Below are 15,548 nucleotides of genomic sequence, written 5' to 3' on the forward strand. Positions count from 1 at the left end.
GAAGTGACTGGTGTGTGTGTGTGTGTGTGTTTCTGTAATGGTAGAATTGCATATTCTACGATTCTTTAATAGCAAATTGCATAGAAGATCCCAAGTGCTGCAAGACCTGCCTTCACGTCTGGCTTTCCCATCACTATAACGAAGAGTGTAATCAGTGGGTTTCATGGCATGCATTGAGAAATGTAGTGTCCGAAAAGTAGCTTTTACCATCTACTCTCGTGTCTGTAGCTGGCACAGAGGCTGCTGGGTCTGTTGACCTCAGGTAATAAGTGCCACTTACTGAAGCCATTTAAATCTCAGATTCTTCCACACAATCAGAAGTGTGGTTTCAAAAAAGCCATTCTGTGCCAGACCTCTCCATATTGTGCACTCAACCACATCAGTGTATTTGCATTGCAACTGAGAGCGAGTACGTACTACCACGCCAGAGACGGCCAACAAAACAAAAAGATAGGCAACACAGTGGCTGATCACTTCCAAGGCGGTTATATGCTAGTGCTTTATTGGCTAGGGAGGGCCATTCAGCCTGTAAAAAGGGTATGTAGTAAATGGCTATATTTGCGAAGGAGGAGGGACGGCCTGAGTAAAGGCAGGATTGTCCCTGTCGGTGTCTCAAGGAGAGAGGGGGTTGCTTAGAGGGAACGAGGATCCTGCGTGTGTGTGTCTACACCACACACACACACACACACACGTGTGTGTGCGCGCCTTGGCCCCCTTCCAGTCCTTCGGTAACTTCGAGCTGGGTGGCGGTGGGCTTGCGCTGGGGTATTTACGGTAAGGTGGCCACGGCGGCGGCGGCGGGTCCGTGTCAGGTGATCTGAGGCGAGTTGCCGCTGGCGCTGCCGCCCAAACGACGCCGCTTGCCCGGAGGAGGAGGGCAGAGACGCAAGGAAAATGCAACATGGCCCAGCAGCTGCAGCAGCGGCGGGGCTGTGAGGAGGGGCTGCCTGGCGCGCCCTCCGCGGCCCTGACGCGCGGGGACCGCGGCGAGCGCTGAGAGCCGCTGCCTCCCCGACGCCTTCAGCCCGGACGCGCGCACAGCTCGTCGGTTCCCCCCGGAGGGGGCAGCGAGACATGGGGCTCTGCTACAGCCTGCGCCCGCGGCTCTTCGGCGACTCCGGAGGCGGCTCCATCTCCAGCGCCGCCGCCGCCACCACCACCACCTCGGAGACCGAGCAACAGCCGCCGCCGCCCACGGCGGAGCCCCTGGCCCGGCCGCCGCCGCCACTGCCCGGAGCCCCGGCCGGGGGAGGAGGACGAGGAAGGAGCGCGGGGAAAAGCGGCGGCAGTGGCAGCATCTGCAGCGGCGGCGGGGAGGCGGAAGGCGGCGGGAAGGCGCGCGCGGTGGAGCTGGACGGGCCGCTGCTGCTCCTGCAGAACGGAGCGGGCAACGGGGCGGCTCCCGCGGAGAAGGACAAGGGGCGGCAGCGGGGGCCGTCGCCACCTCTCGCAGCTGCGGCGGCTACGCCTCAGGCCAAGCCCGAGTCGGGCACCGCGGCGAAGCAGCAGCCGCTGGCGCTGCAGAGACCTTGGGAGAAGCTGCGCCTGGAGGAGCGGGAGGCGGAGAAGGAGGCGAGGCGAGTGAGCAAAAGCATCGACCGGGCGCTCAAGGAGCAGAAAAGGGAATACAAGCAGACGCACCGCCTGCTGCTGCTGGGTACGTAGCGCCCCCGCCCTGCCTCGCCTCGGCGCGCAGGTTGGCCTCTAGGGGTGGCCTCTAGGGGTGGCCCCGTGGGAGTAGCGGGGGGGGGTGCCCCGTGGCAGAGGGCGCTCTTCAGAAACCAAGGGGTGCCTGCCAAACCTCGAGCGTTCCTTCTTCTAGGAATTCCCCCCCCCACCTCTTTATAAAACCATTTTTTCTCTGGTTTTGTACATCCCTCCTGAACTGGTTTCTTGCATTTGTCCAATCCCTTTTACTTGTTTCTGTCTTCCCTCTGAATTCCCGGCTCTCTCCTCCCTCTGCATCCCAGTTCTCCGTCTCTCCTCTCCTCCAAATGACCTAGCTTCGTCACTTCTCTTCAGTTAGGAAAGTGGTACTACGGTATAATGTGGAACAGGAGGTGTTGCTTCTGAGCAGGAGTGTAGAAATCATGATGTTGCTCTGCTAATTGTGCGTGTGCCTGCTGTATTGCTACAACAATAAAAAAGCACATTTCTGTTGGTGTTTCAAGACTGCAAACATGTTTGGCTGCTAATAAATAAAAAATGTTGCAGCTAGAATCTATTAATGAGGATGTTTCCTTTTTGCTGCTGGACCCAAGTGCTTCTGCCCCTTTGGAGATGAGACGGTTTGATTTTATGACTCAGAGTGAGCCAATGGAAATGCAAGACAATAATGGACTAGGTAATTATGGAAAGATGAGGAATTTATGAACACTACATAGAAGGATTAAAGCTACAATTTATAGCCTCTGTATTTATAGCCCTAAAAGGCTGAAGAAGATTGGAAGAGGGTTTTGAGAATTCATAGTGTTGGATTCTTCTACATCTTGTTCTTCAGCTTTGCCCGTAGAATAAAAAGTATGTGTTAGATACAGAGAGCAATACTCCAGCAGAGTTTAATAGAGGTACCTCTGGATAAGCATCAAGTTGTTGTAAAGCTAACTCTGGTAGCTCTAGCAAAAAGATCACTGTTCTATGCTGTGTATATAAAGTGAAAGGTTTTTTTTTTCAGAACTGCAAACAAACCAGACCTAAAGTTTAGCAGTAGACAAGACCTATATTTTGCAGAGAATTTACCTGATGGCATCAGAGTAGGCCTTGGCAGAAGGGGGTGTGGGTGGGAAAGACCTCATGTGAAGTGTCTGAATAATCAAATATTCTCAAATTGTAAAATGCAAGTTCTTTTTCTGAATAATATCAAACACTTGTTGCTGATTTCTAAATTAATAATTATTAGTTCTCCCTAGAGCCTCATTATAACTGCTGCATTTACAGTGTTAATACTCTAGGGATAGTTAAGTGAAACATCTGATTTCCTTGAAGAAATAAATGATCTGGTTTATTCTTTTGAGTAGCAAATGGTTATTTGCATTCATGAGGAATCCAAAACTAAGATTAGAACTCCTTAATTTCTGTTACATATAAAATGGTATGTCTTACCATTGAACAGTAGCTAGATTGTACATTACTTTCTTCTATTTGTCCAGAATTACATATACCCAGCAGATTTCCCCATAAACGTTAAGAAGGAAATAGATGTGTTAAAAATATTTCAACTTGTAAATGTGCCAGAGGTGACTGCCAAAACAGGATCAGTTCTAAAAATAAAGCATAGGCTCTGTTATTGTCTGGAAGTTTGTAGTACACACAGTAGTACTCATTAGCTGGTAACCAGAAAAATCCTGACAGTCAGTCTCTGACTAGCAATAGTTTCAAAGTGTGATTCTTTAAGCACTTAACTAGGTACACTGTGAAAGCCAAACAAATTAAAAATTGAGATGGCTGCTTCACTGCTGCTTTGGACGGTGGTGAAAGGGTATGTGATGCAGCCAATTATGTGGATGATGGATAAGTCAATAGAGCAGGTTTATAATTAGCCACACAGCTGATTGATGGAAAGTAAGATTTTCTGCAAGGTTAGCAGCTAACTCCATAGTATGGTCTATGCCCCAGTAGTACCGTAGTTTGTGTGGTGAAGTGGAGCGGCCTTCCTGATACCAGCTTCAATCACATGGTTGGGATGTGGCAGTGGCAATATTGGGGCTGTGCGGTTGCACAGGTGGGACCACTGGATTGGCCCTGCCCCATATAAACAACAGTGACACCTGTGTCAGGAGGGCAGCTCCACCCCACCACATGCACTACCACCACCATGTCCAGTGTGTGTCTTTAAATGTATGTTTCACTGCAAGGAGAAAGAGAGAACATATTGGACTGTCCTAATTAATTCTGGGATGGTGTTGGAAAGCTGTATTTAAGTATAGTAAGAACAGTGGCCCAGCTGTCCATCCCCATTGAATCTTTGTTTCACATGGAGACTGCCATGGCAGCTGCATAAAAGCAAGAATAGTTGCCATTAGTGCAGTACTGTACTACTGATAGCTGCTTCTGCTGCCCCTGCCTGTCTTCTGGAAATGATGTTGCTATGGAGCAGCCACTTAGTGGGAGATAAGGGTCTAGATGGAAAAGGAATTGAAGGTACCACTGGAATGTGGTGGAGAGGACTGGTTCTTCACTGGTGGCAGAGGTGGGGGGGGGGCAGAAGTGGGTGCCACCACTTGGGTTTCTGCTGTTCAAGCCTAGTGCTTCAGCAATGGGTTGGGTCTGAGTCCTCTGGTAAGCTTACTTGCTTTAGAGTCAGATTCTGCATGTTGACCAAATATGATAATGATACATATATGCAAATATGATATTGTTTAGTGTGAATATTCTCCAAAATTCACCTTTGTTTTTCTTTTATGCGTGAGATACATTTTCTGTTACCAACCTTGTTAGAGTACTGTAACTGCTTTTGCTCCCTGAGGAATTACAATGGAATGTTGTGGCTAATCTGTTTCTGATGTGGAAAATGTTTTTTGATAAGATAATGAGTTTGAACCAGTCTTTAGTTGAACTAGTTACCATGTTATGCTTGGAAAATAATTTCCCTGTTATCTGATTGGATGGTGCTTTCTTCTCATTTGACAATGTGTGGCAGGGTATAAATATCTTTGCTACAGGCAGCTTAATTGGGATGCACCTACTCCTTGTGGTGCATAATTACTGAGCATGTGTGGAAATGTCTTTGAGAGACAGATGTGTGGCCCTAATCAAGTGACAGGAGAAGTGAACAAGATGACTTTCTGGTCATAATAATAATAAATATCTTGGTGTGTATATATTATGGAATATCTGAAATCTGGTGCATGTTGGCATTCACATAATAATAATTTTATTATTTATACCCCGCCCATCTGGCTGGGTTTCCCCACATGTGAATGTTGGCTCTCATGCATACTTTTGTGAATATTGGCAGGCACTGTATGCCCCTAAACTGAGGAAATACACATCTATTTTCAGACATGCACAAAATTAACCTGAAATTATCAGTAATCATTAGATACTGCACATTCACTAACACATATTTAGTTCAGTTGCATTTTCCCAAGCGAAGACTTTGTTGGTTGCATTTTCCATGTACAGTTACCTAGGAATAAGGGACCTGCTTCTGCATTAAGATGAATGGGATTGTGCTGCAGGTCATTCACTCTGAGCTAAAATTTTCATTTCTGTATTGATTTCTATAGGCAGCTGTCCTACGGTATCTGTCCTTGTGGGTCATTTAAAAGTAGCTTCTCAGTATAGAGTGGAAAATGGCCCATGCCTCTCCCATTTCAGGGCTCCCTCCTCCCCGCTAAGCAGTCAGTTATCATTCTTTGGCCACTAAGCATGCTCAGTCCTTGTTGGGTTGTTTGGGGCTGGCTTCCTCAGGGGTTTTTCTAAACAATTGTTGTACTTACGCAAACCTTGGGGTTATCCTAACTTTGCTAATATCTCCTTCATAATATGAAACTGTTGCGGTTACATAAGCTATAACACCCCAATAATTTAACTGGAAACAGGCATCAGTTGTGTTGAAAAGACATGCAGTGTAAAGAATATTCTACATTTTAGAAATTAAAAGGTAATTAGATGTCTAAACTGTGATAAACTGAGTTCCAGAGTATGAACTATCAAACAGCAGATTGGGTAGGAAAACAACTTACATGTTTACTGTTTATGTACACATGTACTGTAAAGTAATGGCAGTTTTCATTGCTCTTTGGTCATGTATATAGCTGGCAAGTATCATTACTGTTTGAGTGATACTACCTCCCTTTATTGGATGCATTTGTAAACATTTCTGCCAGAGCTGGATCTTGTAAAATTTTAATTAACCTTTTCCACGCAGGGAGCCACTTTCTAAAGCTACCCTACAGTTGCCTTACAGAGATCTGTTACAGTATAGTTCATGGATAATTTCATCTCCTGAAATAGATACATTAAAATTGTTTGATAAAATTCAGCATGAAACATATTTTATCTGTTTACTTGTTGCATATAATACATTACTATTTAAACAAATCATGTACAGATTTAAAATCTTTAAAAATGAAAATGAAAAAGGAATGTTTTAAGGTGGCAATTATAGACATACTTTCTTGGGAGTAAGTCCCATTTAATTCAGTGGGACTTGTTTTAGGATTTCATGGCCGGGTAATTTTACACAGTATTGCTACAGTAAAAGAAACATTGTTTCTGACAAATGTAGAGATAGTAAAATGATTGTGTTAAGCACTCTCTTTTCCAGCTAAAAGCCATTTTGCATTTTCTAATTAACTTTCCATTCTACAAAGACATTTGAAAAACTGTTCATGGTAACTAAATTATTTGATTTGGAAAGCCCTAGAATGTATTTATTTTGTGTGTTAAAATTGGCTTGTTGAGGAAAAAGCCTTTCAACAAACCGCTAAACAAATGTGAAAAATTGTTTGTGTGTGTGTTTACATTAATTACAGCTTTGTTGTTGTTTAGTCGTTTAGTCGTGTCCGATTCTTTGTGACCCCATGGACCATAGCACGCCAGGCACTCCTGTCTTCCACTGCCTCCCGCAGTTTGGTCAAACTCATGTTCGTAGCTTCGAGAACACTGTCCAACCATCTCATCCTCTGTCGTCCCCTTCTCCTAGTGCCCTCAATCTTTCCCAGCACCAGGGTCTTTTCCAGGGAGTCTTCTCTTCTCATGAGGTGGCCAAAGTATTGGAGCCTCAGGTTCAGGATCTGTCCTTCCAGTGAGCACTCAGGGCTGATTTCCTTCAGAATGGATAGGTTTGATCTTCTTGCAGTCCATGGGACTCTCAAGAGTCTCCTCCAGCACCATAATTCAAAAGCATAAATTCTTCGGCGATCAGCCTTCTTTATGATCGAGCTCTCACTTCCATACATCACTACTGGGAAAACCATAGCTTTAACTATACGGACCTTTGTCGGCAAGGTGATGTCTCTGCTTTTTAAAGATGCTGTCTAGGATTGCCATTGCTTTTCTCCCAAGAAGCAGGCGTCTTTTAATTTTGTGACTGCTGTCACCATCTGCAGTGATCAAGGAGCCCAAGAAAGTAAAATCTCTCTGCCTCCATTTCTTCCCCTTCTATTTGCCAGGAGGTGATGGGACCAGTGGCCATGATCTTGGTTTTTTATTATTATGTTGAGCTTCAGACCATATTTTGTGCTCTCCTCTTTCACCCTTATCAAAAGGTTCTTTAATTCCTCCTCACTTTCTGCCATCAAGGTTGTGTCATCTGCATATCTGAGGTTGTTGATATTTCTTCCGGCAATCTTAATTCCGATTTGGGATTCATCTAGTCCAGCCTTTCGCATGATGAATTCTGCATATAAGTTAAATAAGCAGGGAGACAATATACAACCTTGTTCCCAATTTTGGGTTCAAAATTTGGGTTCCCAATTTTGAACCAATCAGTTGTTCCATATCCAGTTCTAACTGTAGCTTCTTGTCCCACATAGAGATTTCTCAGGAGACAGATGAGGTGATCAGGCACTCCCATTTCTTTAAGAACTTGCCATAGTTTGCTGTGGTCGACACAGTCAAAGGCTTTTGCATAGTCAATGAAGCAGAAGTAGACATTTTTCTGGAACTCTCTAGCTTTCTCCATAATCCAGCGCATGTTTGCTATTTGGTCTGTGGTTCCTCTGCCCCTTCAAAATACAGCTTGCACTTCTGGGAGTTCTTGGTCCACATACTGCCGAAGCCTGCCTTGTAGAATTTTAAGCATAACCTTGCTAGCATGTGAAATTAGTGCAATTGTGCGGTAGTTGGAGCATTCTTTGGCACTGCCCTTCTTTGGGATTGGGATGTAGACTGATCTTCTCCAGTCCTCTGGCCATTGCTGAGTTTTCCAAACTTGCTGGCATATTGGGTGTAGCACCTTAACAGCATCATCTTTTAAGATTTTAAATAGTTCAGCTGGAATATCATCACTTCCACTGGCCTTGTTATTAGCAGTGCTTTCTAAGGCCCATTTGACTTCACTCTCCAAGATGTCTGGCTCAAGGTCAGCAACCACACTACCTGGGGTGTACGAGACCTCCATATCTTTCTGGTATAATTCCTCTGTGTATTCTTGCCACCTCTTCTTGATGTCTTCTGCTTCTGTTAGGTCCTTACCACTTTTGTCCTTTATTATGGCAATCTTTGTACGAAAAGTTCCTTTCATATCTCCAATTTTCTTGAACAGATCTCTGGTTTTCCCCATTTTATTGTTTTCCTCTATTTTTTGCATTGCTCGTTTAAGAAGGCCCTCTTGTTTCTCCTTGCTATTTTTTGGAAATCTGCATTCAGTTTCCTGTATCTTTCACTATCTCCCTCGCATTTTGCTTGCCTCTTCTCCCCCGCTATTTGTAAGGCCTCGTTCAGATGACTATCATATCTACTACTGTGGGCAAGAATCCCGTAGAAGAAGTGGAGTGGCCCTCATAGTCAACAAAAGAGTGGCAAAAGCTGTACTGGGATGCAATCTCAAAAATGACAGAATGATCTTGATACGAATCCAAGGCAGACCTTTTAACATCACAGTAATCCAAGTTTATGCACCAACTACCAGTGCTGAAGAAACTGAAATTGACCAATTCTATGAAGACTTACAACACCTTCTAGAAGGAACAAAGAAGGATGTTCTTCTCATTACAGGGGATTGGAATGCTAAAGTAGGGAATCAAGAGATAAAAGGAACAACTGGCAAGTTTGGCCTTGGAGTTCAAAACTAAGCAGGGCAAAGGCTAATAGAGTTCTGTCAAGAGAACAAGCTGGTCATCACAAACACTCTCTTCCAACAACACAAGAGACGACTCTACACATGGATATCACCAAATGGGCAGCATCGAAATCAGATTGATTATATTCTCTGCAGCCAAAGATGGAGAAGCTCTATACAGTCAGCAAAAACAAGACCTGGAGCTGACTGTGGCTCAGACCATCAGCTTCTTATAGCAAAATTCCAGCTTAAACTGAAGAAAGTAGGAAAAACCACTGGGCCAGTAAGATACAATCTAAATCAAATCCCTTATGAATACACAGTGGAAGTGAGGAACAGGTTTAAGGATTTAGATTTGGTGGACAGAGTGCCTGAAGAACTATGGATGGAGGCTCGTAACATTATACAGGAGGCAGCAACGAAAACCATCCCAAGGAAAAGGAAATGCAATTACAGCTTAGAGATATGCAAAAGCCCTCAAAGGTAGTTTCAGTTGAAGAAGGACAATGACCACAATGAAATAAATTTAAAAATGTATCATCAAAGAGAAAAATTGAAGACGGGAACCGTTCACATTTTACTATGCCCCCTTCTTATCATGTGTCCATGACTGCAATACCATTGAGCTTGCAACCAGCCTACATTCACATGAAGGTGCCAAAGTTTTTGCATAGGCTGCTGACATTTCTGCATTTACAACATCATTTTTTTGATTTTATAAATTCCCTTGGAATTTATTCTCCTAATTCCTCTCCCCTTTCTGTTGACATCAAGGATATGTCCTATCCTTTGCAGTATTTATATTTTTATCTGTATTCATTTGTGTGTCTTTTGGCATTTCTACATAATGTCTTCAACCTTAGGTTCCACCCTCGCTGTTCCATTTACATCTCCCTGGCCTGTTTGTCTCTAGTAATTTTGCATTGAATGTGCTTTCATTTTCTACAGCACAGCTAGGAAAGCTCAGGCCTTGGAAGCTGAATGTGGCATTCCAGACAATTTTCCTGGTCCTCAAGTCTCTTTCTAGGTGGTAAAGGTAAAGGGACCCCTGACCATTAGGTCCAGTCGTGATCGACTCTGGGGTTGCGGCGCTCATCTCTCGTTATTGGCCAGCGGAGCCAGTGTACAGCTTCCAGGTCATGTGGCCAGCATGGCGAACCAGAGCAGCACACGGAAACGCCGTTTACCTTCCCGCCGGAGCGGTACCTATTTATCTACTTGCACTTTTGACGTGCTTTCGAACTACTAGGTTGGCAGGAGCTGGGACCGAGCAACGGGAGCTCACCCCGTCACGGGGATACAAACCGCCAACCTTCTGATTGGCAAGCCCTAGGCTCAATGGTTTAACCACAGCGCCACCTGCCTCCCTAGGCAGTACCTGCTCTCACGTTTCTAGGCGGTACCTGCTCTCAAACCATCCGTCTCTCACTGGCCCTGCTTTGAACCCTCCATGAATGTGTTTTCCTGTCTGGAACTTTTATTCGAACTCTGATGATGCCTTTTGCTTGCCTGAATGGATGATGGAGAGGGGTGTGTGAGTTTGTACAGAAAGTAGCCTGCTGTGCAAAAGTACTGTTTTACATTCATTGCTCTACTGTACTAGCTTTAGTCTCTGGCCCCAACTACCTCTGAAATGTGGTCCCTGGAAGGTTGATGCCAAGGGAATGTGCCCTACCCCTGCTCTAAAGCTTAATCATGAAGGGAAAAGAGAGATCTATGGAACCGGGAGAGAATGAAAACCTGGTAAGGAAAGTGGAAAGGAGCTGAAAGAGGATCCAGGAACAAAGACAAAGGAAGAAACAAAGAAAAAATTCCTTCCAAGATGGTGTTTTTCTTTTGTGACTCTTCCTGTCTGACATTCCTTTTGGGAATTGTGTATGCATGACCTGGTATTTTTATTGTGACTTTAGTCTGATGGATTATAGGTTATTGGATTTTATTTTATTGATTTATAAATAGTTTGAGGGACAGAGTAAAAATATAAACAATTTCTGGTACTTGTCTTGCCATGAACACAACATCACTGAAAATTTCCTCATCTTCCCAATTTTCTTATCCAAATTTAATATGTTGCCTAATTGCTGCTTGTCCCTCAATAGTGTCTCCGCTTTTCATATCTTTCATTTGATACAATTAGGAGTCTAACCCACTTTGTGTTTTTCCTTCTCATGAAAAGTAAATGTTCTCTTCACTGCCCCACCTGTCTCATATATATTTCCTTGGTCAGTTATAAATTCTGCCCATCTTTCTGACATTTGGTGCTTCCACACTAGCCTATTTCTCTGGAATTGCCTTTCTGTGGCACTCACTTTTGCCAGAATGTCCGGATGGTGTCATCATTATCCCACTGCTTTTGAGTGTGTTTTGTTCTATATTTTTCATACCAGATATGTGAAAATCTTTTTGCAATAAAAATAGGATTGCATGAGTCTGTCTAATATAGACAGGCAAACCATTATTGAAACTTTAAGGGCTCCTAGCTGGTTCGACCCATTTTATTGCTTCCTGGTGATGAGTGGGTAGGAGATTAATGATGAATAGCCTATTTTTGCATTATTATTAAAATGATAGAAAATCCGTTATTAAGGCCTTCTCTTACAGGAACAGGAACTGACCTTGGGTAAATTAAGAGATGCTATTTATTAGTAATCCTTTTTGCTTTCTGTTGTGTCATCCCATCCTACACTCATCATCAGGGACACAGGTGGTAGTGTAGTCTAAACCACTGAGACTCTTGGGCTTGCTGATCGGATGGTTGGCAGTTTGAATCCATGTGATGGGGTGAGCTCCCATTGCTCTGCCCAAGCTCCTGCCAACCTAGCAGTTCAAAAGCATACCAGTGCAAGTAGATAAATAGGTATCGCTGCGGCGGGAAGGTAAATGGCATTTCCATGTGATCTGGCTTCCGTCACGGTGTTCCATTGCACCAGAAGCGGGTTAGTAATGCTGGCCGTATGACCCAGAAAGCTGCTGGCTCCCTCAGCTTGAATGCAAGATTTGCGCCACACTCCATAGTCGCCTTTGACTGGACTTAACCGTGCAGGGGTCCTTTTACCTTTACCTTACACTCACCATGAACTGATAAAAAGGGAAGAACCTGTAAGGAAGAAACTTGAACTTTGCTGGCAACATTTGGGCCAATTTTGTAGGAGGTTCTTGGCTACATATAGAAAGGATATTGCCGGGCAATGTGGTGTTGAACCTCCATCTTAATTTCACTTGAAATTAATTGTGGAAAACCAGTGTTTCAGCTTGACTAAAGGGCTCTACTGTTGAAGCTATACTTGTCTCTTTTCTGTTTCATTCTTTATTATAGGTTTTTATTGTATTCACTCTAAGTCAGGCATAGGCAACCTCGGCCCTTCAGATGTTTTGAGACTACAATTCCCACCATCCCTGACCACTGGTCTTGTTAGCTAGGGATCATGGGAGTTGTAGTCCCAAAACACCTGGAGGGCCGAGGTTGCCTATGCCTGCTCTAAGCTTTCCTTTTTAGAAGGAATGGTTTTGCTCCTTCATATCATTCCTGCTTTGATCTCATTCTCTCAACTGCAATTGTATTAATGACCTTACAAAACCTTGTAGCTCTACTTGCTTCCTCATCTCTGCTCCTGTTCTGTCGCTGTCCCTTAATACAGGTTTGTGTGTGTTCCCATGCTTTTCCTTGTTCTTTAAATTGTAATTGTTGTCAGCACCACACCTTTCTTTAGTGATATAGTCTACAGTATACACTTCCCACAAAGCACTTTAATAAATTTGCCTGTTTTAAAACCTTTCTTGTCCATGAAATTACCAAGTGTTTTAGTTGTGTTAATGTAGTTTATATTATTCGTTAGATCCTGATGGTGGCAGCAAATATTAAGAGAGGCAGAAGTAAATTTCTCTAGATCATAACTATACTTAGAAAATGTTTAATACATTTAAATTTATTTTCTGCCCTGTAACAGAGCCAATGTGGAGATTGTCTTTTGAGGCTGCAGGATAGTAGCTAATATTTGTAATAAAGCTGGGGAATTGAAGTTTAGTGCTTTCTTGGAATTTGAGCCAGTTAAACCATATCCATTATTGGAGTGCCTTCATATGAATTTTAGATGCCAGATTAAGTAACCATACTTTTAGAATAAAAAATATTTGATTTACTGAATAAACACAGTTCTCTGAACATAAGTATTTTCCACATAAGAGTAACAATGAACAAACATGATCAAAGGCCAGTTTTACCTTTTTTTCCAAACTTTGGTCATCAGAAACCACCAATCACATCAATATTAGCTATATTGACTCAAATATTAAGATTCCCTTGCCAATATATGGTGACAACCAAGTACCCTTCAAAATTCACCAAGTGACTCCTGGAATGTTTCTGAATGTAATTCACATTGTTTTGACAAGAAATTCCATGGGTTCATTATGAAATGTTGTACAATGTGTTCACCACTGCAAATTAATGTGCTTAAATTGATGATGGGCATTGGTTTTGTGCCCACCTTCCTGAAGTATAGCTGTGATGGGTCATCCTACAGAAGAGCTTACTATTCTAGTTAAATCTAGTAAGACAGTTGGCTCATGGTTAATTAATTTTGGCAACTGCTACTTCATGTTAATAGGAATAGGACCTGAACATCCTGCCCCACCGATTACTGTAAACTCCTATGTTCTGTCTAGAAAGTTTAAACATAATGGAAATATCTTCGTTCTACCACTGAATTATTAAAAAATAATGCCCACATGTGCAGAGCAGCATGTGTGGGATTAGATAATAAAACATAGCTAAATGCTTAGGGGTATGGTTTGAGAAGCTGCTGTTTAGTTGGGATAAGTTCAAAGATTTTCAAATTAAGTCCACAGACATTTCTTTTATATCACATTTAATTTTAACATGCTTAACAAATCTGATCTTTAAGGTACCGTAGTGGTTTGTTCTGCTTAAAAGGAGGCTGGTGGAGAGCTTTGGGCCAGCAAATTCTGAGACAGTTTGCCCAAAGGAGCTTAACATCTTGGAAACCTTCAATTCTGAAGCAATTTGACCTCAAGGGGGGTGGCAGTTCTGCTCTAACAAAATCACACCCTTGATCCAACTTAAAATTGCAGTTGTAAATATTTCCCCAGGACAGAGCTCAGAAAACCTGGGAATATTTGTACACCGACACAGAGCCAAGCCTCCCTTGAATGGTGCAAAGAGACATGCTGGGAAGAGAAAGTTCAACCTTCATGGTCTTCATCTTCTGTCCAGTCAAAGTATTGTTATTGTAGTGGGGGCTTCCAAGTGTAAAGTTTGCCATAACGCACAAGGCAAGAAAACCTTTCCTCTGCTCAAGCAGCTTCATTTCAAGGCAAGGAGCTGGTGTTGCAAGCTGTGCCCCCATCCTCTTGAGGGAAGCAACATTATCTTGATATGGTGATGGCCACTAATAGTATCTCTTCCCAACTCCAACTGGTAGGGAGGGTGGGGAGAGAAACAGGAAGAAAACAAACATGGCTAAGTTCACAGTGCTAGCTTGAGGACTGCTGCCAAGCAAGTTCCTATGTCTAGCCAGGAAAAGGCTTGGAACTGGATGATCTAGTAAATTAGGAACATCCCACTTCAAGAATATCCCTTTCCCTTATAAAATCACCATTGAGAATGTTGATAAAGCATTGCATACTATTACATAACTGTACAGGCTTTTTGGTTCAAGATATTAGAACCAAGGTACAGGCTGGGTTGAAATATCATCATATAATAATTTAATTATAGTCAGTAGAAATGATATTATAAATGGGCAATGAATACTTCTGGTGGGCAATTAATATATCATGTGACACTGTAGCCTCAAGCAGCACATAAGTCCTGCATGTTGTTATAGAGTCCTTGCTTTGTTTGACTTAGCCATGTCAATTACACCTTGCATTCTGTAATATAGTTATTGTTCCAAAATGTATTGAATATCCATTTAGTTCTGTCTTTCTGACAAAAGATATGTGAAATGAAATAACAGTTGACTCACTGCTTGTGCGGGGACTATGTTTCAGAGAATTGCACATAAAGCTGAAATCACATATAGTCAGAATAACCCCGGAAGAACACCCACACTCACACCGTGGAACCACCCCTACATTCCCAGAGCTGGCTCACCAAGAGAGCCTTGTCCTTCTGCCCCTGCTTTGCTTACTGAGTTCTAGGAGGCTCTCATGAGCTCTCATGGGAATCTAGATCCTAGAGCCTACAGCCTGGTGAGCAAGGTGGAGAGCTTAACAGCTGGGAAAACCTGGCACAGAAAGAGCTTTTAAGCTCTTCACCTTGCATGCATTTGCTTCATGCAATTTTAGCTGGTCAGCCGCCAAGCATATATAACTGTGCTTGTGCATGTTGCGAGTCAGCTGTTGTCAGAAAAGGACTGCGTTACTACACAAAGAATTGATTGCTAAGAGGAGAAAGTTTAAATAGCACTCAAACTGTAGCACATCATTTATCTAGGTCATCCCTATGGAAAGGACAATTTGAATTGAAAATAGAAAGATTAATTGTTCTGAGGATTATTTTGAAGAGATCTATGAAGTACATAAACTCTTTGTGACATTATGAGTATTAATTCTTTAGACCAGGGTTTCTCAAACTGCTTAAAGCTAGTTTAATTCTCATATGCACATGTACGGTATGTGTACCTATATGTGCCTGCACACATACCCCTCAGCTAGTGTTAGTTATGTCAGTTTAAAGGAAAAGGCAGATGAACTGGCATGATGGGAGGTTTCTTCAAGCTGACCAGGAGGGACAAATTTTGTCTAAAACTGCAGGTATGGCCACATTGGCAAACCTATATCTGTCAAAAGAAGAGAT

General features: G+C 43.0%; 1 protein-coding gene across 1 annotated transcript in view; it reads left to right on the forward strand.

The window, feature by feature from the left end:
- Positions 1-769: 769 nt before the first annotated feature.
- The window catches only part of GNAL (G protein subunit alpha L), a 124,803-nt gene continuing 110,024 nt past the window's right edge, over positions 770-15,548 (forward strand). The window contains exon 1 of the mRNA XM_035124705.2: positions 770-1,657. Coding sequence (XP_034980596.2) covers positions 1,075-1,657 — 583 coding nt within the window. The 5' untranslated portion in view covers positions 770-1,074. The remainder of the gene's footprint in view (positions 1,658-15,548) is intronic.

This window comes from Zootoca vivipara, chromosome 8 (assembly GCF_963506605.1).
Source record: "Zootoca vivipara chromosome 8, rZooViv1.1, whole genome shotgun sequence".
Taxonomy (NCBI): domain Eukaryota; kingdom Metazoa; phylum Chordata; class Lepidosauria; order Squamata; family Lacertidae; genus Zootoca; species Zootoca vivipara.